This window comes from Mytilus galloprovincialis, chromosome 3 (assembly GCF_965363235.1).
Source record: "Mytilus galloprovincialis chromosome 3, xbMytGall1.hap1.1, whole genome shotgun sequence".
In the NCBI taxonomy this organism is placed as follows: Eukaryota; Metazoa; Mollusca; class Bivalvia; order Mytilida; family Mytilidae; genus Mytilus; species Mytilus galloprovincialis.
In genome coordinates this window covers 87,051,665-87,076,937 of record NC_134840.1, presented here as the reverse complement: position 1 = coordinate 87,076,937, position 25,273 = coordinate 87,051,665, and the positions used below count along the sequence as shown (strand labels likewise).

General features: G+C 31.4%; 2 protein-coding genes across 4 annotated transcripts in view; one reads left to right on the top strand and one right to left on the bottom strand.

Moving 5' to 3' along the window:
- Positions 1–25,273, top strand: part of LOC143069269 (uncharacterized) — a 425,535-nt gene that overhangs the window by 58,266 nt on the left and 341,996 nt on the right. The gene's annotated exons all lie outside the window — the stretch shown is intronic.
- Positions 14,826–25,273, bottom strand: part of LOC143069262 (melatonin receptor type 1A-like) — a 43,511-nt gene continuing 33,063 nt past the window's right edge. For 2 of the 3 annotated variants that reach the window (XM_076243804.1, XM_076243802.1), the window contains exon 2: positions 14,826–17,823. In XM_076243804.1, the coding sequence (XP_076099919.1) occupies positions 16,239–17,336 (1,098 nt within the window). In that variant the 5' untranslated portion in view covers positions 17,337–17,823 and the 3' untranslated portion in view covers positions 14,826–16,238. Of the gene's footprint in view, positions 17,824–24,558; positions 24,616–25,273 lie in introns of those variants that run through there. The other variant, XM_076243803.1, reaches the window with a different exon arrangement.

The window sequence follows — 25,273 nt, the reverse complement described above, 5'->3', positions numbered from 1 at the left end:
ACTTAGAAAATGATAGTGCGGCATTCGTGTACTGGGGACACATGTTTGTTTGTTGTTTTTTTTTTTTGTTGCTTAGTTGTGAAATTTATATCATTATTTCAAACCAATATGCACAGGTAGAATATCAGCTATCATTTGTAAATGATTCGTTAATACATGTATCTGCATATTTTAAATTCAATAAGCAGCTTGCTAATAGAATGAAATGTAAACCTTTCTCTCTATTTCTTTGAGATATGACTATGATTCGGTAAAATCAATAAAATTCAACTGCCTTTGTCATCTTAAAAAACTGATTTTGCTACGAAAGTTTAAATACTCTGGGCTTTATTTGGAGACAACTTTGTAAAACTGGTTCCGAATTAAAAAGTTAGACAAAAAGGTCATGTTACGCTCGGGAACTTGTTATCAGGACCTTAGTATAAAACAAGGGCACATTTATTATAGGTTACAACAAGAAGTTGCCATTTCAATCATAAAAAAAGAAGAAAGTGAAAAGAAATTGCTCTTTCTCTTTTATTTATTTTCTGGCTTACAAGATTGATCGTTTATATAAATATACAGTGTTAATTTCCATTTTTTAACGCAAGCGTACATTTTAGATAAATAAATTGGATGAAAACTACGGTTCCTTATTTGTGCATTGTGATTAAAAATTCGTATGCATCATTACTTTCATTTGTTTACAACTCTGTCTTGTATTGTTCTGGTTGCAAATATTAAATTTCATGACTGTATCATGTGTTTCCATCAGTTACCATAGAATTATCACATGGTTAGGTTTGAAATTATTGGATTTTCATGCTTTGTTGAAGACCCATTGGTGGCCTTCGACTGCTTTCTGTTTTTTTGTCATGTTACTGACTCTTTTACACATGAAAGTCAAATTATTGTGCCGTGAAAACGGGAATTGAAGTCTAGCGGGACACAGAAATTTACCAAAAAATGAGAATTGCTTACGTACATAGTGTAAGCGGGATACGGGAATCGGACAAAACAGTAAGCGGGATCTGGGATCAGAACCCCAACGAGACCCCCATTAGAGAGAACATTTACTGCTTTAGTAGCACCATGTGCTGCCAGTTGTGATAAATGCAAAATGTCTTAATCATTTTACCTTAGATTTCATTTCATTTCATGGACATGCAGATATGGATAGTCTGTTTTTACATCTTAAAAATTCCCACAGAAGGTATACGCATATCAATAAACTGAACTCAATGCAAAGAACCTTTAAAGTACACTAAGACAGAGAGCTCAATCGAGTGAAACACTGTTATGCTGGTCACATGTAGCTTAAAATATCGTTGTCTGTTACCAATCTGCACCGAGATCCTGAAATAATATGCAAGTTAATTCTAGAAGTAGAATTCAATGGAAGTAAATAAGCTGTTTACTTAAATAAATGTAAAATATGTCAATGGGCCACAGATGCCCTGCTTGTGAAAAAAAATGAGTAAACTTCCACATATAGATGCAGGATTCACGTTATTTTTACCCTTTTGTGCCATAAGCATTATGTATAAGTTTCAAAATATTTGGTTAAGGCAAACTGAAGTTGAAGAATGGTAACAACAGATTTAGCATGTGTCCTATCTTAAGGCTCCGTGTTGACATTTGTATCATTGGTACGCATACCACATCTTCTTACATCTTATGACTCATGAACAGTAAAAGTGACGCCATCCAATATCGAACTTCATATTTCTGTGTTATGGGGTAATAAGCATTGCGTATAAGGTTTATAACGATTGATGGAGTCAAACTTATTTAAGAGAACGGAAACGAAAAATTCAGCATTTTCTATGTTTTTGTAGGTACACGAATTCTCATAAACGGTAAAAGTGACGCTATCAAATTTCAAATTTTATTATGTGTTGTGTGGTAATAAGCTTTATCACAGGTTAGGGGTATGGTGGGGATCCCGCCTTATTCGGTATGTGTGTGCCTGTCGCATGTCAGGAACCTGTAATTCAGTTTTTGTCGTTTGTTTATGTGTTACATATTTGTTTTCCGTTCATTTTTTGTTCATAAATTTGTCCGTTTCTATTCTCGTTTGAATTGTTTTACATTGTCATTTCGGTGCCTTTTATAGGTGACTATGAGGTATGACCTTTGCTCATTGTTGAAGACCGTATTGTGACCTATAGTTGTTAATTCCTGTGTCATCTGATCTCTTGTGGAGAGTTCTCATTGACACTCATGCCACATTTTCTTATTTATATTGTGTATTAGTTTTGTAGTATTTCCCAATAATGGTTGAGGCAAACTAAAGTTAGGAGAACGGGACTCATTAGATTTTCGGGAAGGACGGACAAGGGTAACACCTAATGCCTCTCCACTATGGCATCAACACAGAAGTTCTGACTATTGTGCTGGTACATTGTACATCCCACTAACACTGTCACAAACACAATTTTATTATAAAAATATTTAATCATAATTCTGATTTCTTTTTTTGGGACCGAATGATCAAATTTATTGTACATATAAACTTTTGTAATATTTTATAGCTTATTTTTTAACTAATTAAAGCTTACAAATTTAAATTGATCATCTTTCATAATTAACAAAAATAAAAAGTTGGATAAATGAGAAGACACCCTTTTTATATGTCTTTTTGTTTTGAACACGTTTTGTTACATATACTATAATACATGTATTTATATCAAATCTGGCACTATTACAAAGCCAATTAAAATAAATTCAGTTGAACTTGAAAATAAATATGCAATCATTCAAATATATATGCAAGTCGATAACTGGTCAAGTTGCTAGATGCACATATCGTCGGCCAATTAAACGACATGTCGTTTAAAAACTTCTAGAAATCTTAACGGAAATAAGGGATAGGTAAAGAAAAATAAATGGAAACAGAACGACTGAATAAAATAAAAGGATGTTCGATGTATACGATATATTTCATTTTTTTTTAAATCTATACGATGCTTTATTTTTATCTAGTTTCCTAATGAAAATAATTAAAAGAGAAGATAAATACCTTACAGCTTCCTTTACCGCCGATGCTGAAATGTTTAATGTTATAAAACAATTTTAGCGTCTTTGACCTACTTTATCTTTTTATTCGGATACTTGCGGTTATCTTCTCCAAGTTCAACGGGAACATTAGAATGATCTAGAATAGAACCCAGATGGAACCAAGAAGTTGGGTTGCTATAACCAAACAACCCGGATGTTGAACCAGTTACCATGTTTTCGAACCAAAGAACCAAGGTTCATAACCAAAAAAACCCAGATGGAACCAAGGTATAGAACCAGAGTGCCCGGATAGAACCTAATTGCATTCAGAATTCTCTTGACTTTTTATACCTTCAACGTATTTTCCAATTCATTTATTTATTTACTATATTTATATATAAATAAAAATAATTTACATGAGCTAAGATGGCGACAATAAATATCGTGAATTGGATATGCTTCCATTTTCTAATAAAATGGGATCTTTAAGTGGAATATGTCTTGCTGTTTGACGACATAATGAATGTCATGAGAAAAGATTTATGATTGTAATATATTTACTGAAATAAATACTAGTTAAAGAATTTGGTTTATGGGTTAAACACAATCTTTAAAACAGGTTAAATAAAATTGATTTGTGATTTTAGAACACAATAATGAATACTTTAACATGGAATGCAAAAGTACCGATATTATCATATAAACGAAACGAAACAGGATTATATTTTTTTTCTGGAAAATTTGAAATGTTTATTTTTATACATTTCAATATCCTAAAACAAATTACATACGAGTTTTGTATTAACTGTTTGAATTAAGGTCAAGTTACAGTAGATGGCCCATGTCACAGATTTCGGTAAAATTTGGCATACAAAATTGGCTCGTTAAACTATATCTGGAAATCGAGAAAAATAATGTATTGATCTTTTTTTTTTTTAAATATTTGAAATATTACTGATTGAACTCTTTCAACATATGTGAAAAAATCTATTAGAGTAGAAATTTAAGATTTATGATATTAAGACAAATTTAAGAACGTTTTTCGATTATTTGATGTGCTTTCTATACAAATATTCACCTATTTTGAAAGAGTTCAATCAGTAATATTTAAGAAATTATAAAAGATAAAAGCATTATTCTATCTGTTTATCGTTCTATTACTGGTCTTTCCCTCCCTATGACAGTTTTTCGCTTGTTAATAAGTCTCCTCACACCTCAGACCCTCACACATTGTGACGTCGCTGATAATGCCTGCTCTCCATCTAAAAAAGAAGTCGTGATACGAGAATTAGGAATCGACTGAGCAGGATGACTGGAAGGACGATAAATTGATGAATCTTCTATGGTAGTTAAACAGAAAGTACAGCCCACACAAACCAACCGCTGATTACCGGTATTACGTCAAACTGTAAAATGAGGTTCACCTGAATCTAGACACCTAATAATTAGACGACTATTGAAAGGATAACCAATCACAAAAGAACTAACAGACTGGCTTATGGGGTGCTCGAAACCACACATTTCAACGCGCACTTATTCTGCGACAAAGCATGGTTTATCTCCTTTTGAATGATTTGCGTGCCAATCTGAAGAGTCAATTCTTTCCAACGGATGCCTACAGTTTGTTGTTTACACTTATGATGTTACAATAGGTTTAAGAGAGGATTGTGCGCATGTCAACATTTTTTTATCCTCGCCGCATCCATTATTTTCTGATCAATATCTGGAGCCTATAATCTAATGGTTGCCATAGCATGAAATTCAAAACAGTGTGGCTGTGGCCATTGATTGACACATTAAATTCATCCATTGACTGGGACAATTTACGTGAACGTTTGTCTGTAACGACCACTGTTCACGACGTACCTACCCTTTAATTATAAAATAATTCGAAAATTAATCAGGAATAACCTTTATGTTTTGATTTATATAATTGATATAAATCAAAACATCGTGTTATTTCTGATTAATTTTTCGAATTACTTTATTAAGGTGTTGAGAACCTTTGGTGACCCCATAGTTTAAGTGTCTTTAAAAAGTACATAGTGAGCAGTGGTCGTTACATACAAACGTTCACCTAAATTGTCCCAGTCAATGAATGAATTTAATGTGTCAATCAATGGCCACAGCCACACTGTTTTGAATTTCATTCTAAGTTGCTGTTTATTGTTTCTATTGTATCGGTTTTTGCTATACCGGTGCCTTTTTATAGTTTTACCATTGGTGAAGGTCATACTATGTCCTATTCATGGTTATATTCACTTGTTGTGGTCTCTGATGAATATTTGGAAAGCATACCGCATCTCGTTTATTTATTACGAGACGACAAGTTAACCTTCGTCCAAACGAGCCAAAAAAAAAAACCATTTTATTTAGTAATGGAACAACATACATGTACCTAAAAGCTGTACAATAGACTTTTACCAAAAGAATGCGTCGTATATGTGAAGATGTAGTTGAGTCAATAGAAGGTCATAAACGGTATTAAATCATGCGAAACGACATTACGCATTGATACTTTCATTCCTCTGGATTCTATTTCTCATTTTCAGAGAAATATATTTGTTTATGCATACTTTATTGCTGTGGATATTATTTTAATTATTTACTTGTAGTATTAAAACAATATTGATTTCTAAATTCGTGGTTCGTTTTTTTTCAGTGACTAGTATATATCCAGCAGCCATTGTTTTTGGTACTTATTATGGTAATTTCTCCCTCAGGTAAAGTTTATGTCTGACATTTTTTTCTCATGAATGTTTCATATTTTTGGTTTCAACAAGCTCTTGGTATCGAGGAAAAATATGATTTCATTAGCACTTGTCGTAGTATGATATAGATCTATGTAAGAGCTATGTTGGGCCCTGTTTTTTACAATTAATTAAATTATTCAAGCCTTTCAAAATGTTGTTGATTCTCTTGATTAATTAGCAAGTTAATATTCTGAAGACAGGTCACTTGTGGTGTCAAAAACCTATTGAAATTAACATATTTGATTCCAAAATGGTCATTTTACACTTACATGTAGTTGTTGGACGAAATAGATAGAAATCATCACCCAAAACATCTTTGTAAAATATATCTTGCAATTCAACATAGTAATAGGTAAATCTTTATAGTTTGCTCATATCTAAAGTATTAATGTCATTCTAGATCTCAAACTGATAAGACTATTGCTGCAGTTGTTGCAGATTTACAATATTATGCAAGAAGTTTGAACCACTAATGCAAATATAAAAAAATATATATGAATTTTCGATGTCTACACGATGATGTCTTCTAAAACATGTTATTTGATAGATTTATCGAAGTATTTTGTTTATTCAGAATTCAAGTTTCCAAACGGAGGCCTTATCATAAACCTTTTTTATTCCATCAAGACATATCTTCTCGACTATTTTATCCTGTTTTATGCTACTATATGTCCTTTTTAGCCAAAAGAGTCGGTGCGTTAAAAAAAATATTAATTTTATACAGTAATAATTCTTTGGATTTATCCATAAATTCATCCAGAAAAACTTGAACATTGTCATTAAATCGTCATTTCTTTGATAAAGTCGGATCACTACTCCTTCTTTGGAATTCATTCCTCTATAAATCTGCTAAGTAATGCCTCGTTGATTCGTTTTAATCGCTGAACATAATGGGTTCTATACTTATTAGAAAAGATAATTTTGTCATTACAATTTATCTTGGGAATACAGATATTCCATAGAAAATGAGATTATTGCGACACCGTGTGACAGTTAATCACATATAGAAACCTTTTACTAAGATCCACAACAACAACCGAATTAACCAAGTCATAAATACGCATATAATGAACTGCACGTGTTTTATTTTTATCAAAAACTTAGTCTGCTTTTTTAAAAAAAAAAAAGGTGGAAACAAGAAGAAGCTTTATTTTGTTACCCAAAAATATATTTTAAAATTAATGATTAAATTGGTGGGGAAAAAAGACCGCAACGATTTGTTTTACATTTAACCATGTTTTCTTTGATTGCTAATAGACAAAATCTTGAACTTACTCCGTGCTGGGTGAGTTTTCTAAAACTACTGTTATCGGAGACTTTATGAACATCTTACAATATGTCTTTTTCAATACACATAAGTAATAATTATGCTCCGTTTCAATTCTTACTTGGTCCTTTTTAAAATGTTTTAAAGAAGAAAACATTTAAAGTATTTATTAATATTCTTTCCTGTTGTGGACAAAACATAAAAATATTAAAAGCTAAAATTTCTCTGGTGTTTTATAAATGTTACCACTATATATGAAATATTTAATTTGTTTTTTTTTTAACAGTTTTATATAACGAAAGCGTTTCATACAAAAAATGTGTGTGCGTGATTAACAGTTTTACAATAAAAGTACAAAAAGAAGGAATGAATTATCATAATAACATTTATATGCTACAACCAAGAAATAACGAATTAATTCATTTTGTTTTAATTTGTATTCCTATGCATATTTGTTACGATTTAAAGAAAGAAAGTGCAGTCGTGAATGTTGCGTTTTATTGAGAAAAAGATTCTGATTTTTGAACGCTTTGTGATCATTTTCAGCCATTCAGTGGAATATATGGATGATGGCTGAAAATCAAAAATATGTTAAAAGCTAACTACTTTGCAATCGACACATTCCTTGTTACAATTTCAGCATATGTGCTCATTGAAATAATGTAAAAGGCGCTTACCCTTAAGTATGAATTCATTAAATAAAAATTCTCTCATCAGATGTTATACCGTGTACACAAGTGCATGTATAAGTAAGTGATTGTTCAAACCACTTTAGTTTTTCTTCTAAGGCTAACTGTTTTATGGTTTGGGTTAAGGTTTTATCAGATCAAGTAGTGCATTTTTGTGCATATTTTGGAACAGAGTTTCCATGTTTTTAAAGCGTTTTGCTTTTGTTGTGGTTTTTGGTTTTATTTTTTTCATCAAATTTTGTGTGTGTGTGTAAGGGGGGGGGGGTATATTTAGTCATACACACATAGGTCTTATTTCTGGTGTTATTTTACAGTATCATTTCAGTTTATATCTTCTATACTATTAAACGAGAAGACCTCATTTTGGGTGTCGCTTCTCTTCCTTCCACAATAAATCAATCATCATGCCTCTGTGTCCTATAGGTAACATGCATAGTCGCATTTGTCATCCATTCTTATGATTATTCAGATTGAGTTATTTTGGCAGAAAAACGACAAAAAAGGAGTCCGGATATGATTCCGTCATCGGACTGACTTTTAGTCATAGATAAGACTTCCGGTTTTAAAGATGCACAAATACAACCAATCGTATGATAGATAACAAAAATGAAAAATAAATTAGCCAACCAGAGCGTTTTCATGTGATTATGGACTTTCCGAATTGATTTTCCTCTGAGTTCAGTATTTTTGTGATTTTACTTTTTTCCATATCATGGTGTTAATAGATCGCAAGAACCACAACTATTATACCTCCTTATAGAGGACAATTATTTTTCGCGTTTATCTACATGTAAACTACGATTATACTACTTTAATATATTATAATAGAGACTCTCTGTATTCTGTCTACTGTTTTTTTTAAATGTTTACTATTTAAGGGGTCATACCAGTTGTATATATATAAAATAAGTAAAATTTAAACATTTGACACAAGTACAACCAATCGTATGATGGATAACAAAAATGGGGAAAAAAATAAGCCATTCAGAGCGTTCTCAATATCATGGTGTTTAGATCGCAAGAATCACAGCTATTATATCTCCTTAGAGAGGACAATTATTTTTCGCGTTTCATATCATGGTGTTTAGATCTCAAGAACCACAACTATTATACCTCCTTAGAGAAGACAATTATTTTTCGCGTTTATCTACATGTAAACTACGATTATACTACTTTAATATATAGAGACTGTCTGTATTCTGTCAGGGACTTTCTATGTTAGTATGTTAGTATAGAAAGTCGGCCCTGATTCTGTCTACTGTTTTCTTTGAAATTTTTACTATTTAAGGGGTCATACCACTTGCATATATATTAAAATAAGTAAAACATGCTCAACTTCATCTAAAACTACCTCGACCAAAAACTTTAACCTGAAGCGGGACAGACACGGACGAACGAACGAACGAACGGATGTACAGACTAGAAAACATAATGCCCATAAATGGGGCATAACAATTTATTGTTGAAAGGGAGAATAGTGATTTGGCAAAAATGAAAGTAAGGTAGAGATTAGAAGTAGGCAGAACCTTTTTCGGGGCGTCGGGATCGGGTGTTTTTAAGCTCGGGATTTGGGGATTGAACCTTACGAGATCCGGGAATATATTTTTCGATTTCGAGATTTCGGGATATGCATTTCTCTAAATTCTGCATCGCGGGATTTCATGGTTTTAAGCCCGGGATCTCGGGATCAGTACCCGTCCGACCACCCCTCAAATTAGCCTTAGTCATTTATACATGATTCATATCCTACCATTGGCATGTTAATAAGGCTCTCAAAAGAAAAAGAAAACACTGATGGATTGTCCTAGAAGCATATTTTATTAGACTTATAATGGTCTATATATAAGCAGTTACATTTATTTCATGTTTGAAACGGTGCAAATTGTTAATTTGATTTGACTTTTACCAAAAGAAGCATTGTAGCAAAGGAGAAGAATAATTGTGGTCTGAGGCCAGAAACACGAAAATAATTAAATTTAGCAGAAAGGAAACAAACATCGGACTTTGGAAAAAGGGAGAGGGCTTTTGATACCTTTTATGAAATTCTCCATACATAATATCTTTTACAAAAAATCATCCTACAACAGTTATCAAGCTGCATATGCCCGCGATTTCGGGGGTGTGTTCTAGTGTAGTTTTAAATCTACTTGAAGTATGAAATGGTCAATAATGGCATGAACTAGTATTTCAATTTGTTTTGTTGTATATCGTTTACGTAGGTACTTTTTATTTTGAGTTATATCTTAGAATAGGTCACATCTATTTCAATCTAAGTTCACCACTTTCTATATTTAGTCGTTAATTGCTAAACTGTGTATATACTGAAAAAAATATTACAGGAATTACTTGAAATATTGGGCTGTAAAACATACCATACCAACCGAATATTCTAAATGAAAATACTTTCAACAATGGACCAAAACTAATAAATAACGCATGGGAAATATAGCCTCTATATAGTGTGATATATATATAAAAATAAGAAAGTGTAGTATGTTGCCAAATAGACAACTACCCACCAGAAAAAAATTGACAATGATTCGAAGTTCAAATTAAAGATCATCCTTCAACAATAGAGTACAGTATCAGTACACAAAACACAACATTAAAGACTGAGCAACACGAACCCAACTAAAAACCGAGGGGAAATCTCCGGTGCTTCATAAAGGATATAAGTCTAATTCGTTAGGTCACATTCGGGATTGTGGTTATGCCAGTTGGAACGTATCCGTCGTGTGTAACAGTCAATGCTTTCAACAACAAAATTAATTAAAGGCTACACACGATTGGGAAATAGGTTTCGACTGCACTGTGTTTTTTAATTGTATTTGCGATGTCTATGGAAACAATTATAGGAATAAAGATTTGTTTTACGTAGTTATTTGTTTGTTTGTTTATTTTGTTTTTTGTTAAATGATATTATCAAATTTGTTTGTGGAAAGGAGTAGGTTCAGTGAGACCCCTTTTTGGCCCCAAAATATAGCAGTTTTACAAAATTGTGAAAAATGTAACCTTTTAGCTATTTATTGGAAAGTAAAATGCTTCTGCTACACAAATATGGGCTGTTTTTGACAATACAATTCACATATATCGGGTACTACTATAATTAAGTCATGCTAAATTAATAAAATCTTCACAATTTTAGCATTTTAGTAAAATTTTAGACGGTTTCCGTCTTAAATGAAAGTGGCCGCATTCGTGTTCATTCATAATATTGAAATGTAAATTGTATTTGATGATAATACATAACATATATAAAGGTTGAGGATGAACACCGATGCGGCCACTTTCATTTTTGACAAAACCATCTGAAAAGTGACGATTTTTTGCATATTTGATAAATTTTTCTTATTTAAGCTTGAATCGGAGCGTTTTTAATGACTCAATCAGTTATAATCTGAGGCCAAAATCGGCCCTTACAGGACCTACTCCTTTCTGCTTATTGTGAACAGAAGCATAAAATATAGTCAAAGAATGCTCTCATTTTTTGAAAGTAAAATAAGAGTCTATTGTTTTGTTGAGGACTTTGTCTAATTCTATTTGTTCACTTGATATAGCAACTTGAAATGTTTGAAATATTGAATCAAAATTTTAAATTGTATCGATAATTGGAATAAGTATTGAAAGTGCATCGTGGTATATCTTAACTGAAAATGCAAGTCTGGCTCAGAAACAGTTATAGGGTTTTACTTTTGAAACGCAGTCCAAACCTTTTAACTCACTTCCGTCATTCGAAGTCGGTTTATCTCATATCCGATCAGCTTTATCGCTCTCTCGAAAAGGATTTCATCAGAGTTGTGTAATTAATTTAAATTACGGTACTGGAATTGTTTTATTTAGTTCGTCAGTAGACAGTAAAATTATCGTCTTTCCATTTAAAATAATTAAGTAGAGCTTGATTCTGAAGGCAAATTCCTAACACAATAAATGTAGAAACACGAATGAATTAATGTACCAGAATTATATTTAACAAATGAACGTTCATTGCAGCTTTTTCCCGTCTCTCGTTACAATCAGTAAAGATTGTTTTGAATGTGCTTTAAATGAACAAAAGATATCATAAAAACACTTCTTGTTATGAAGAAATATCTTTGTTTAAACTTCAAACCCCCAGTATCATTAATTTTTTAAAATTTGTTTTCGTATTATGTCACGCTAACCGTTTTCTTTATATATACACTAAAAGTTAATTCAAAATGCATGATGTTTTCTTTTAAAACAGCACATGTTGCTGAAAACCTTCTCATTTCGATCAAGAAATATCCTCTCGCGTAAGTAAATTAGTCAAAAAAATCCAGCTTATCTGGAAGGTATACCATTTACTTGCCACTGCACAGCATGTACTGTGTTATAAACTTCTGTTTGCTTTTTCACAAATAAACTTTCAGTGGTATGCTGTAAAAGTACTTTCAAAATGATTCGTGGATATCAATTTTGGTTGTTTTATTTCGTTGGACAATTAAATTCCTAGATAAAGTCATCCACGAAAACCACGAAAATTGGTATCCCACGAATAAAAGTACTTTCTCAGTATAATAACCGTTATAACAAAATTGAACTGAACCAATATTACTGTCCTGGGTGCGCTTTTCCATCAATCATGCCATTTTAATGACCTTTGAATAGAGAATATTTGAAAATCCAAAAGTGTAATACAAAAACGTTGAATAGTGGATATATGCATATAAAAAAGTATAGTCGAGCACTATAAATAATCAATGTTATGCATGAGAGAGATACATTCCTTAATTTCAAAAGATCCCTTAGTTGTTTTTTTTTCAACAACAAAAAAAAAAAAAAAAAAAAAACGCTTTCCAAACATTGTTGGTTTGAAAATGACAAAATTCCGGAATGTTCTTGTTTCCGACATTTTGTTTAGCATTTTTAATAATGGACAAAAATTAGAATTGATATACGCTTTTGCAGTTGCAGTTGCTGGTGCTGAAGATGTATATTGTTTTGTCAGTTAAGCAAACATTTTATTTTCTCATCATTAAGAACATTTATTATTTTTAAAATCAATTTGAAATCTAGAGTACAACTGCTTGGTAATTTTACAATTTTTTGTAAAGTTCATTGCAAAATTAGATTTAAGATATCTAATTATGATTTAAGTTTGTTATTCTGTTTACTAATAAGATTTTGAGTGATTTCATTGGAACATAAAATCACATGCATGAACAATTAATAAAAGTACGTTAATACAATACGTGATTTATGCCAATGTTTTAAACTCAATAAACAATAAACACAAAAGTTATTACAGTATCCATGGGTACAGAGATGGTAAAGGGTACACAGAGAGATAGAGGTCACTCTTTAGACAAGAAATAATCATAATTGGAAATAAGGTGTAATTAAAAGACAAAGTAAATAGTATCTTGTCTCTTAAAATATCACCGGAAAAGGCATGGTATCTTAAATGAAAAGGACATAAAAATAATGGCTGCTGTGATTTTGAATTTTAAACAATTTGGTATTGATGTTAGGATGCGTTCGTTTTTTTAGTCACGTTTGTCAGGTGTAGAGTGGGACAATTTATAGTTGAACATACAGTTTAACAATTGTCTTCTCTTGAAATTCATATGTCGACGTAAAACAGTATTTCACTGATGGTAAGCTGACTTGACGAACGATTATTAACAGTTCCGATTGCTTAAATATTACACTTTTAAGGTTATGAATTATTCAATACACTTTCCTCTTAGTGTTTAGGGATAGGTAGAGGTACATATATACATGTACATGCATTAATTTAGTAAGGGATAATAACTATATGTCATACATCGTCCGATTTAAGTCCCACCTCCTCGAGTACATACCAAGCGTCCTGCATAGAATATATTGATTTCATTGTAATTTTTTAGACAGCAAAAATACCATAGAAACATTTTGTTTACCATAAGTGCTTCAAACTCACTCTTGGTGATTTAACTTTTGATTATTTTAGCTGTTCTGCTAAGACCATTTTCCGGTTTGATGCTCTTCCCCGTTTCATATTTTAGACTCCTAAGTACCTGGTCTCAACTGACTTCATAAAAATTATTCCAGTTGTCGTTAGCACTAAAAAACGGCATTATTACTTTATATATGTGTCACCAAAACAATTCAAAATCCCTGTCTATTCAACCAAGTTTTGCAATTTTCATAACTTTAGTTAAATCTTAAATTCGTATGCTATAGAGCGCATTAATCCTCAAATTTTAGTGAAAACTCATATAGACAAGTAAATTTGACTCAAAATGGTCTAAATATATTGCTCTTTCACCAAAAGTTTTGCAAATCTGTTGGTTAGTTTACGTAAACAATGACATCAAAAGCACTATGTTATGTCAGAGTAAGACTGACGTCTTTAAATTGAATATGGAGTGAATTTATGGCCTGTCACCTGTATTGATAATTGATGAGTTTTTGTTTATTTGTTTGTTTGTTGATTTTTCTATAGTGTAACCTCCTTTTCGTTGTTCATTGTTTAAAGATGTATACTACTACCACTGAATGGTTGTTGCTGCTAATGGCGGATTGTCATTCCAAGGTAACCATTTGGCATTGCTTAATTAAAACTATTTTGTTTTACATTTTTAGCTTATGAATGATTTCCTTATGTCACATTATATAATAAACAATGTTTTCTGTGCTAAAACCTGACAATAAAGATTAATTAGCATGGTGTCTGACATTTTCAATGCAACATATTTTATGTTTCTTTTCATTGCACACAAACAACAGTCCAAATAAGGGTAAATATATTGAGCGTTGCGCAACTATTGATGAGACTTTTTAAAGTCCATAACATTAAGTACAGAATCTCGTACTGACCGGTATTTAAATGTCCAGTAAATAGCATTTACATTTTGTTTTCAAGCGGGGAAAAAAGGCAAAAAAAACCATTAAAAAACTCCCAGCAAAATGACAAAATACCAAAACCATTATTGGTTATAAAAGAATTTCACTGCTTTTTGCCTACGTCGAAGGCATATGGGGGAATTAGGCCCATCGATGCTGATATTCACTCCACTTTAAAAATAATTCAGTAATTATAAACATTGTCATTTATTTCTAAGCATCCCTAATACTTTTAATGTTACCATTAATCTGAAATATTTGTTCTGCAATTTAAGAAACAAAACACGATGAAAAAGATAAATTTATTTTTATTTGTTTCATATAAACAGATATTTTTTAAGGAACAATACTTGTTAAGCATGTTCCTTAATGAAATGTATTGTATTGTATTTGTATAAATGAAAAATCGTTGATGTCTGTTTATTTAGGTAACACTCTATGTACTACCGATATGATTTATCATATATCAGCTGGAACATTGACAAACACAAATATTTCAAATTAATAACTAATGTACTGTGTAATTTGTCAGTGGACTGTTAAACAATTTAGTGAGAAATATTTGTTGTTTTAATGAAGTTTCTGTGTGATGTATTTATGCTTTTAGACCACCAGAAATGAAATACAATATGAAATCAACGACACAAGACATTAAGATTATGGCGTGAAGTAGGTTACACTGCACTTAAAATACCATTGAAAATATAGACTATTTGTTCTCAAAAGATGATTACACGGGAAATAGAATATTTGCAAACAATAACGGGTAATAAACTTGATAGTTTTTAAGACCAGTTGTTACTTTCAAATTTTTTTATTACGAATTTGGTCATAGTAAAACTTCGAAACTACTCGTATCATAAAATACTGAACTTTCAATAGTATTTTTAAGCGTGGTGTAATGACCAAACAGCTGCTGAATACCGACCCTTTTCATCAAATAAAACCATTTGTTTATGACTACCAATGAATGCTTTAGGCATTATTTTAAATTGCGTGCAGTAGTTTGTGAGATATTGATAAATATCATAATTATTATCTCTTTACAGATTTTCAACGGTCAATCGGTCAACAATATTCACATATCATAATTACACAAAATAATTTGTAATATTGCAATTTTACCTAATGCAATGTTGCAATTAAATCTAAATATAGGAATAACCGTATGGATGTCTCATTTGGAGTTAATGTTAATGCTTTACGAAAGCATAATGATAAAATAAGATGAACTGAATTGAAAATTCATTTGAATGAAATAAGGAGACGTTTATGGAAGCTAGGGAAAAGTAATATACAGCTTCTATACTTCCATGATGAAGCAAAACATCGTTGTCTTCAGTTTTAATGTGCTTGACTACTTGATTTTATACAATATATAATAAATTCTTTTACATGATGACTGAAAATATGTATTTTAAAAATTGAATATAAAATAGATTTTACTATTTTTACTACATTCATTGGTTGAATAAATCATAATATGAGAGCATAGCAAAAGAAAAAAGTTTTGAATGTTCATTTTTAAAAACAAACCTTTGATCAATGAAAAACTAATAACTTTTACAGCTTTTTAAAAATTCTTTGATAAATAAAGAATAAATTAATATCAGCTGTTGAATATTTACAAATATATACAAACTGATTGTCAATACATGATTTCAGTTTTTTCGGCAATTGAAAATGAGCAAGTCACAACTATTCTTACACTGCTTTTCCAGGTGATGAATTCAATGGTAAATCTTCAGTATCAACACACGTATCAGCATGTGATATTTTTGAATGCATTGTAATTGGTCCACCATTTTTATTTACGTCTACTGGGCGTAGCCCCAAAATCTGGAAACAAGCACTTCGTATTTGTTTATCCATGATACCGTATACAATTGGATTCGAACTATTTGCAACAGCAAAAAACACAGTAATAGCTACATAAAAATCGCCATTCCATTGTAGCTTTTTGTCAATCGCTCTTGTGATTCCATAAGGTAAGTAGCCAACTAGAATTAACAAGAAAATCATTCCAAACATTTTAGTGATTTTGATTTCTCTCTTCAACCAATCCCGCTGTCTTGATCCTCTAAAAGACTTCGATGACTGGTGAACTTTGATGAATATGGCTATATAACATAAAATCAGAATCACCGATGGTAACATCATTAAAAATACAGAAACAAGCAGAGTAAATGGTCCAAAGTCTTTCTTTACAACGCAACGTATAAGTTTGGGTTCATAGTAAGCCATGCTTCCGAGTGAAGGTTGCATGATGAACAACAAAGGTACAACTCTGGCAAAAATCAAGACAAAAATGGTGTATGCTTTCTTTGATATTTTCTTGTAGAATGTATTAAATACAACTACGATGAGACGATGTATGGCAATAAGGCCAGTATGCCATAAGGACGATCCCATCAACAAAACAGTTAAATGTTGAAGGAGCTCACAAACTAACATATCTGCCGGGAAAGTTCCTAGAAAGTACGACAACAGAACTAAACTGTTGTTAAATCCAAGGTTAATGATGTCGTTTATACACAAACTTATGATGAAGATGTTGATAATATTACTCAAGTCCCGCTTGGTGAAACATACGATCATGACTAGAAAATTACCGAACAAACCACAAAGCAGAGCAATCAACATAATGATACCACCTATATACAGCGCCGTATCTGATGGTCCTCTGTTTTCTAGGTTCGTCATGTTAGTTGTGTTCACTGCATATCCAACAGAATCATTGGTAAAGTAACTTGGAAGTCCTTCAGGTCTGGAGTTCAATGAAATAGCAGCCATAGTTGACATGTTTTTTAAGTCCTTAAAATTAATAAGATGAACTCTAAATGACAGTTTTGCCAATATTAATAAAGCGCTCCAATAATTCGGACTCTAATCCTATTAACTTTCGATATCCCGTTGTTTAACTTTGTGTTTCAATTATCGCTTGTAACAAAATGTAATATAGCAGTAATTATTACAAAAAAAATCTATTTTCCCTGTTCTAAATCATCTATCGTTATCAACCGTTTTCCAACTGTCTTTTTATGAACGGTTATTCAGTATATTTATCAACGCTTTACAATACAGACACATTCGGTCAAATTAAATGGTCAATTATTTAGTAGCAAATTATATTACTTGCTAGACGAAAAAACTACAAAGTCCTCCAAGTCCACTGTTGTAATTACTGTTATGTAATATTCAACTTGCTTTACGTGCTTTAATCCGTCGTCTGCACCGCCAGATTCCCGCTACTTATCTCCTGTCTCACTATATATACATCAGCTTTGACCTGTTGGTAGAAAATGAAACATAATTTTATGACAAGATAGATGATGCAGTAAACTACATTGATCAATACCTAAAAATCGCTTCATCTTCCTACCAATATCAAAACATTTTTCTGCCGAGTTAATATGTTATTTACACTATAACAGTTTCCTAATTATAATCAAATGCGTATTCAAAGAACATTAATCATAGAAGTCTAATTCAATAGTTAAATATCTTAAGGTTACTTTTTTCTGTTTTCTTCATCATATTTTTTCAGAATTAACATTTATCACTTCTGTGTTTATATATCTATTTTTCTCGACTGCTTGTTCAATATTTAAATATATAATCGTTTTTTATTTATTGTTATTTGGGTCGGTTAATTTTTCTCTTTTGAGTTTCACGATGTTCAATCAGGTTTTGATTGCAGCAACAGTGGGTAGGTAATTGTTTAAATTTGAAAGTAATCACTGCAAGACCGGGTCGCATGTAAGAGAACTGGGAAAAGCATTACTTTGATTCAATTGCTTTAAATCAGAAGTTATATTGTCCACAAAAAGACTGATTGAATCAAGTACAAAGAGATTAACACAGTGCTCTTTTTTATTGTTAAGATTTAAAGGGAAATCTGCTATTTAAATTACAATGTACCTTTGCACTCAAAGGTGAAAACAACATGTGACCAGCACATATATATTCGTATATCTCGAAAACAAAAGCAAGAACATTTTAGAACATTTTAGAAAATGATTAAAATTAGTCCCTGTTTCAGGTTTTTATGAACTGATTAATTACGAGTACTTGTTTTTTTTTTCTGTATTTTCATTCTTTTGTTTTTTTTCCTCTTGTGATACAGATTAGTGACTGTCTTAATTCTATACAACATGTTGACAATTGAGTCCTTTTTATATTGATAAGTTATTGGATTTGGAATTGTTAATTCCAGTATCAGAATTTTTCTACACAATAGAACGGTTTCTAAGGGTTCGTCGGAAATCCCATTATCACCTTTAATTGGTGCATTTATTGTATACACTTATCCATCACCTGTTTACAATTTAAAACGCCTCAGTCAATTTGGAATATCGATTTTATATCATCTGTTTTAATTTGAGATGTTGGCAGATGTTCCAAAGTAAATTTGAATCCATTACATGACAAAGCATTTTTGTCTTGTTACTTTTACCGGAAACCGAATCTGAAACACTTTAAACCAATGTCCACTATTCTGCCAACTGAAGCAAATAAGATGACTCCTGTATCGACTTTTTTAAAAGAATTAACGATGCAGAGGAAGAAAACTTCATCATTCCGTTGCCTTGTGATCTTTTTGTAATCTCTTATTCTAAAGTTCAAGCGTATGATATATATTCACATTGCAGTAACATTTGGTTTAACTTTTCGTTGTTTGAAATCGTTTATTTCTAACTTGATGGAACTCTAGATAGATGCTGTTCTTTTCTAGTTCCAGTAATTGTTTTAATGGCAAAAATGAAAAAAAAATGTTTTAATGGCATGAATGAAAATAAATTTGTTTTAATTGCATTTTAAAATCCCTGAAATAAAAATGATATTTTAAAACATAATATAGTGTACAGTCAACAGTGTTGAAGATTGTACGTTGACCCAAAAGACCTTCATTGTTTCTTTGTGTCTATGGGTTGGTTGATGTCACAATTTCCTTTCTCTTTTTGTTAAAAATGGTTGTTTACAACCCAAATTCGACCCATCCCATATAACTAATTCGTCACCAACTAAAATGCCAGTATACTAACATAAAATGGGCCACATCAGTCAAATGTGCCAAAATGAATTGTAATGTATGTGGCGGAAGTTTGGTTTGATTTTGGAGGTTAACTGGCTAATGAAATATACAAGACTTGGTTTGTAGATAGTTAGGTTACGGACATAAATTATAATTCTCAACTTCTTTAACAGGTTTAATCCAGCCGATTTCTTACAAGTGTGAAATTAATCGATTTAACACAAATCATAAAGTTGTTTGGCTTTAAATATAACCAGACCACAGGCACTTGTCTCAGAAAAAAATTTCCTATATACCTTATTATAACATGTTATAATTATAATAAGGTATATAGGAAATTTTTTTCTGAGACAAGTGCCTGTGAACCAGACATAATGTCTCTGGATGTGCAAATCCTAAACATAAACCTTTTATTTCAATCCTTGTTTGTGTTGCTCAAACTTTATATGTCAGTTTCTGTAAAGTGTTTAGTCGCACGCAAGAAATTATTCAACGTGTTGCTTTCAATTTTTTACATCACTGGTCGATACCTTAGCTGTTGGACTATCAGTCCCCGAGGGTATCATCAGCTAAGTAGTCAGGACTTATGTACTAACATGATTTAACAAAGTACTAAAATTGTCCGTTTATAAATTTTGAAATTATTAAGAAACTACGGTATCAACTCCCCCAGGCAAAGTTGACTTTAGATAATTGGCTATTAATTTTAGGTATTTTTGACATATAGTTCTTCAATGGTTTCGGTACTTGTACATCTTCGGATTTCAAATGTTTGGCTTTGAGCGTTCCTAATGAAGGTAAATCCAGAAAAGCGCTTCGGACGCAAGAAATTATTCAACGTGTTGATTTCAATATTTTGTGACTGTTGTGTCTGTCTTTTTGATGTTTTTATTATAGCCATGTTGTTTTCAATTAGTCATGAATACAACACAAAAAAAATTAGACTGCAACTGGTTCTGTGTTTAAGCACGTTCTGGTTGCATATATTATATTTAGACTATTAGTTAATGTCACTGTTATGTTACATTTAAATGATAAAACATAAATTCATTTGATGTTGATATAGAATACGGGACTTTTTTTCCAAATGATATAATATATTTTCTTCGGAAAATGTATATTCAGTGGATAAAAAAGTTGTCAATTTATATTTTCTAATTGAATCGGCTTTTGATCCCTACAAAGCCTTGATAGAAGTATTTTTAGACAAATTACAAATCAATGTCTGACAGTGTGTCAAGAGAATTCTCAAAATATCAAAATATCGTCTAAACATAGATCTAAAATGACACACTCTGAGAAGCAATCAGTTTTAATATAAACAACAATCATGTCAAGCAGAAACTTCATAAAAATTTATCATTTCCAGGCGACTTTTTATCTACAAATCACTCAACATCATTGACCGTCATAGCAATGCCGCCTACAACAAAAAGTAAATCCCTGAAGAATACTTCAAGTCATGTGAATGGGGTATACCAAGGATCGTATATCAGGGATCAACGAGAACAGAATGTACCAATGTCATGGACTCAAATCATGTGAGACTATGAAGGGCAAAATCTCGTTTCGTGTGTTAGACGACATCGTTAATCTTCGCAAACCTATTTTAGATGTGATATAAAAGTGAGATAGTTTCACATTTATAGGAGCACTTTAAAGCATTACAACAGGCTTCTAATGTTATAATGTAATACTGTATGGATTTTTCATCGTTCTCATTGCACCGGATTTCTTGCTGATTATCTAATTGTTCACCGTGATGCAATACTAATTTTGAAAGATGTATGGAATTAGATGAAATAGTTTTTGATTGAAACAGACGAAATAAAAGAATAATTAAATGCCTTTAAAGTTATTTATACACCCGATAAATCGTTTATATCAAACTTATATAGGACTGATTGTAACTTATGTTCAAGCTGTCAGACAATACAAAATTTATTGAAAAGCATAATTGCATTCATATTGGTATGACGTTACATGTTGAATATCAATATTAAGGGCATTTTTCTTCCATTGAAATCTTTGGGGCTTCCTTATCCTTTTATTGTGAATATTTTTAACACTCTTAGCTAAATTTGACAGCAATATTGAAATAAATTATAAATATAAGTATAAATAGACGTGTTACGATTACCCATGAAACAACTCTGAACCAGAGTCCAAATGACTTAAAAGTTAACAACTATATGTCAGCGTACGGCCTTCAACAATGAGCATTACATATATCATATAGTCAGCCATAAAGGACCCGAAATGACAAATGTAAACCAATTCAAACGAGAAATCTAAAGACCTGATTATTAAAACAACAAACGAGTTAAACACTTATAGTTTATGAAATACAGCAGCAAACGACAGCCACTGAATATCAGGCTCCTGGTTTGGGTCAGGCACATACAGAATATGGCGGTGTTTGACTAATTTGCTGGTGCAAAACAATCCCCCTGACATCTGACAGTGGTACAACATAAGAACAGACTAAAAAAAATCAGTTGAAAATGATTTAACTTATCAGATCGATACAAAGCAGAAAAGCAAGTAATAAAAACTCAGATCGAGCGTCGCAGGGAAAAATATGATCTTGTGTAATGCAAAGATACAGGTATCGACAGATTTCAAAACCCTGAAAGTACAGATATCTATACTATGAAGTTTGGTTTTAATTTACTGATTACAAATTCAATATATATACCTATAACAAAAATCTAATTTAACGGGTCGTATTTTAAATTCCGGGCGCAGTAAACGACATCTCCGTAAAATTAGGATGGGCTATCCGTTTGAAAAAAAATTAATAAAAAATATCTTTGTATCTAATTGAAGAATTTAGTAAAATTTTTAAGTAATTTGTTGTAACGAAATCACTTGATTATTGGTTTACAAGTCCAACAGAGATTACGTTCAATGAAATCGAAAACCTCATTATAATCACGAGCATGGCGACAAATTGTGATATCTCATCAACGTAAGATGGTGCCAAAGGAACACCACAGTACAAAAAATAATAATAGAAAACGAAAAGTCGTCCCTTTTGTCGTATTTTTTTCGTAGAGTTTCCTGTGTATTAATGAAATACCCAAACATAAGACAGGATAGGTATCATTATATATGCTAGTGTATTATGATTACTAGTAAGACAACTATCCACTAACTATGACTAATGGAGAAGTATGGCATTCAACTCCATAATAAACCGGTTATAGTAAGTTAATAAAAGGCCAAGGAACAACAACAACCTTGGTTTCATTTCCATTTTACAGGACGTTCTCGTTTATTTTTCAAAAGCTTTTGTAATAAAAGCTTTATTTCAAAGCTGCTTTTCCAAAACACATTTTACAATAGGGATAATTGATATTGATGATATGCCTAATTTACTTTAACACTTAAAAAGCAACTGTTACACAAACAAACTCACAACTCTGTTATTGAAGGAAATCATTTTGACGGATTTTGACAATTTGGCTGTTTCAATTAATTTGGATTTCATAGCATGCAGGAACTTATAGTGCATTTCAAAATTTTATATTCACTCAACATAAAAGTACTGAATTAATCTATTCACTGTTTAAGTAGCAGTCCAAATGAGGAATTTTGCAAAAGGACTTCAAATTCTTGTACTTAATCTTCAACCTTGTACTTAAAGGGACAGATATAAATGAAATACGATTTTTTTTTGTTCAATCATTTATGAAAGTTAAATAGTGAAGTAATAATCCGCTTTTAGCAGCCAGTATGGTTAGATTGTTTGTCAAAATGAGGTAGGAAACATTAATGATGAATTATTCACTTGCAAGTGAATACTTAGACCGCATTTCATCCGTATTCACGTGAACTTCAATTTAACCCCTTATCTAGAGATGGATAACGCACGAATGATGCGTGTTCAGTTATTAACCAATATTTAAAGTGAATTGATTGACTGATTCGATCCACAAAAACTCATTTTTACAAATGTAAAAAACGATGATTGACATATATTTGTAATCAATAATATGAAATTAAAACAGACCTATAAAAATAAAATTGCACGAGTTTGCTATCTATTTATATCAATATTTATGTTTAAATCGCTTATATGACCATCCGTTTCTTTGGAGGGCAACTCGATAGTTAATTAGATGGCGTCTACACTAAAATACACTTGAAACGAAGATACATATTATCAAGCCCATGTTCTACACAGGCCGCCTGTAAATTGTTTATTTTAGACTTTTTATTATTAGGATAAATGTTTTACATGGTTATAAATCAAATATGAGAATTTGAATCAAATAAGTGAACATGAATTTGACACATAATGCCCCTTTAATCTGCAACCTCCTGCTTTACGAAAAATCACAGAAAATTTCAAGAAGTTATATTGACAGCACTCAATTGTAATATAATGCAACTTTGAATAATTTCAAATTATCTTTAGTTCGTATGGCAATTGTTTTCTTTAAATATTCATTTCAAGAAACTCTTTTATGTTCTTTTGCCACGAAAGAACAAAGCAATGTACAAACATTTACACACTATCATTGAAAGTATTGTGTTAATTTCAGAACCTGATTGAGTGTTGTTTTAAAATATGTCCATACGTTTCTTTTTGGCTGCTTTCCCCCTAAATTTCAATGTATACAATATTTAGCAACACTTTGAATTCATTCAATAGTACATAAAATTAATAATCCAGAAAAAGAAAAGATTAAAATACTTATTTTTATTTGATTTAGACGGCATACCACACATTTTCTTTTGCATGATTGAGTTTAAAAATGTAAAATTCATTTAGATATCAATAGAAAGATATATATTAGAGGTTATTTTCATTTCTTTTGATGTTCAAGTAATTGAAATGTTAAGCTTTTCTTTTTTTTTTCCTAAGGAGATTAACATCCAGTTCAACGTTTATTCTAGATACCATAGCAAATTCAGTCTTTATCGGCAACTGAAATTTTCAATGCAAGATATTTTCTTAGATATTGTCTTAATTTTACTTACCAGAACGTAAGTTATACAGAACAAAAGATATTACTGCGCAAAACTTGGTTATTTCTTCAGAAAAGATATTACTGCGCAAAACTTGGTTATTTCTTCAGAAAAGATTGTAAAATTGATTAGACTTCAAGACCGAGTCCATGGGACTTGCATATGTTATGTTTAAGGCACTTTTCTGGTTGATGGTGGATAGACGAGGTTTCCAAAGATTGGTGCGACAGCAAATCACCCGATTTTGTTTATCTTAAAGGTTAGAACCTCTGTTTTATATTCCGAAGACGGGTCAATCGTTTTCCTAAAAGCAATCAAATTCCAATTATTCATAGAGCAAAGAAATCAAAACCCGATAACAATACAAGACCAATTCGTTTTTCTGGACGTTTATGTAACCTACTAAGTATTTAAGCGATATTTTTGTCTGAACGACTACACATTACGAACAAAACCGATAATTCATTTTTGACAAATAGTGTTTGTTGGAAAAGCAATGTTGTATGTTTGACATTTGAACACTGATACTTCTTGTAGTGTAGATACTGCGCAACATTTCTATTAGAATGTCTGTAATGTGACAATATATACAAAATTGAGCAACAATATGTAAAATGTCTCGTCTTTAAAAAATGAATAATTTATACTCATGGTACGTAACCAAACCAGTGGAATTGGCAGACTATTGACGAAAATGACAGGTGTTGCATTTAATCAATCATTTAAC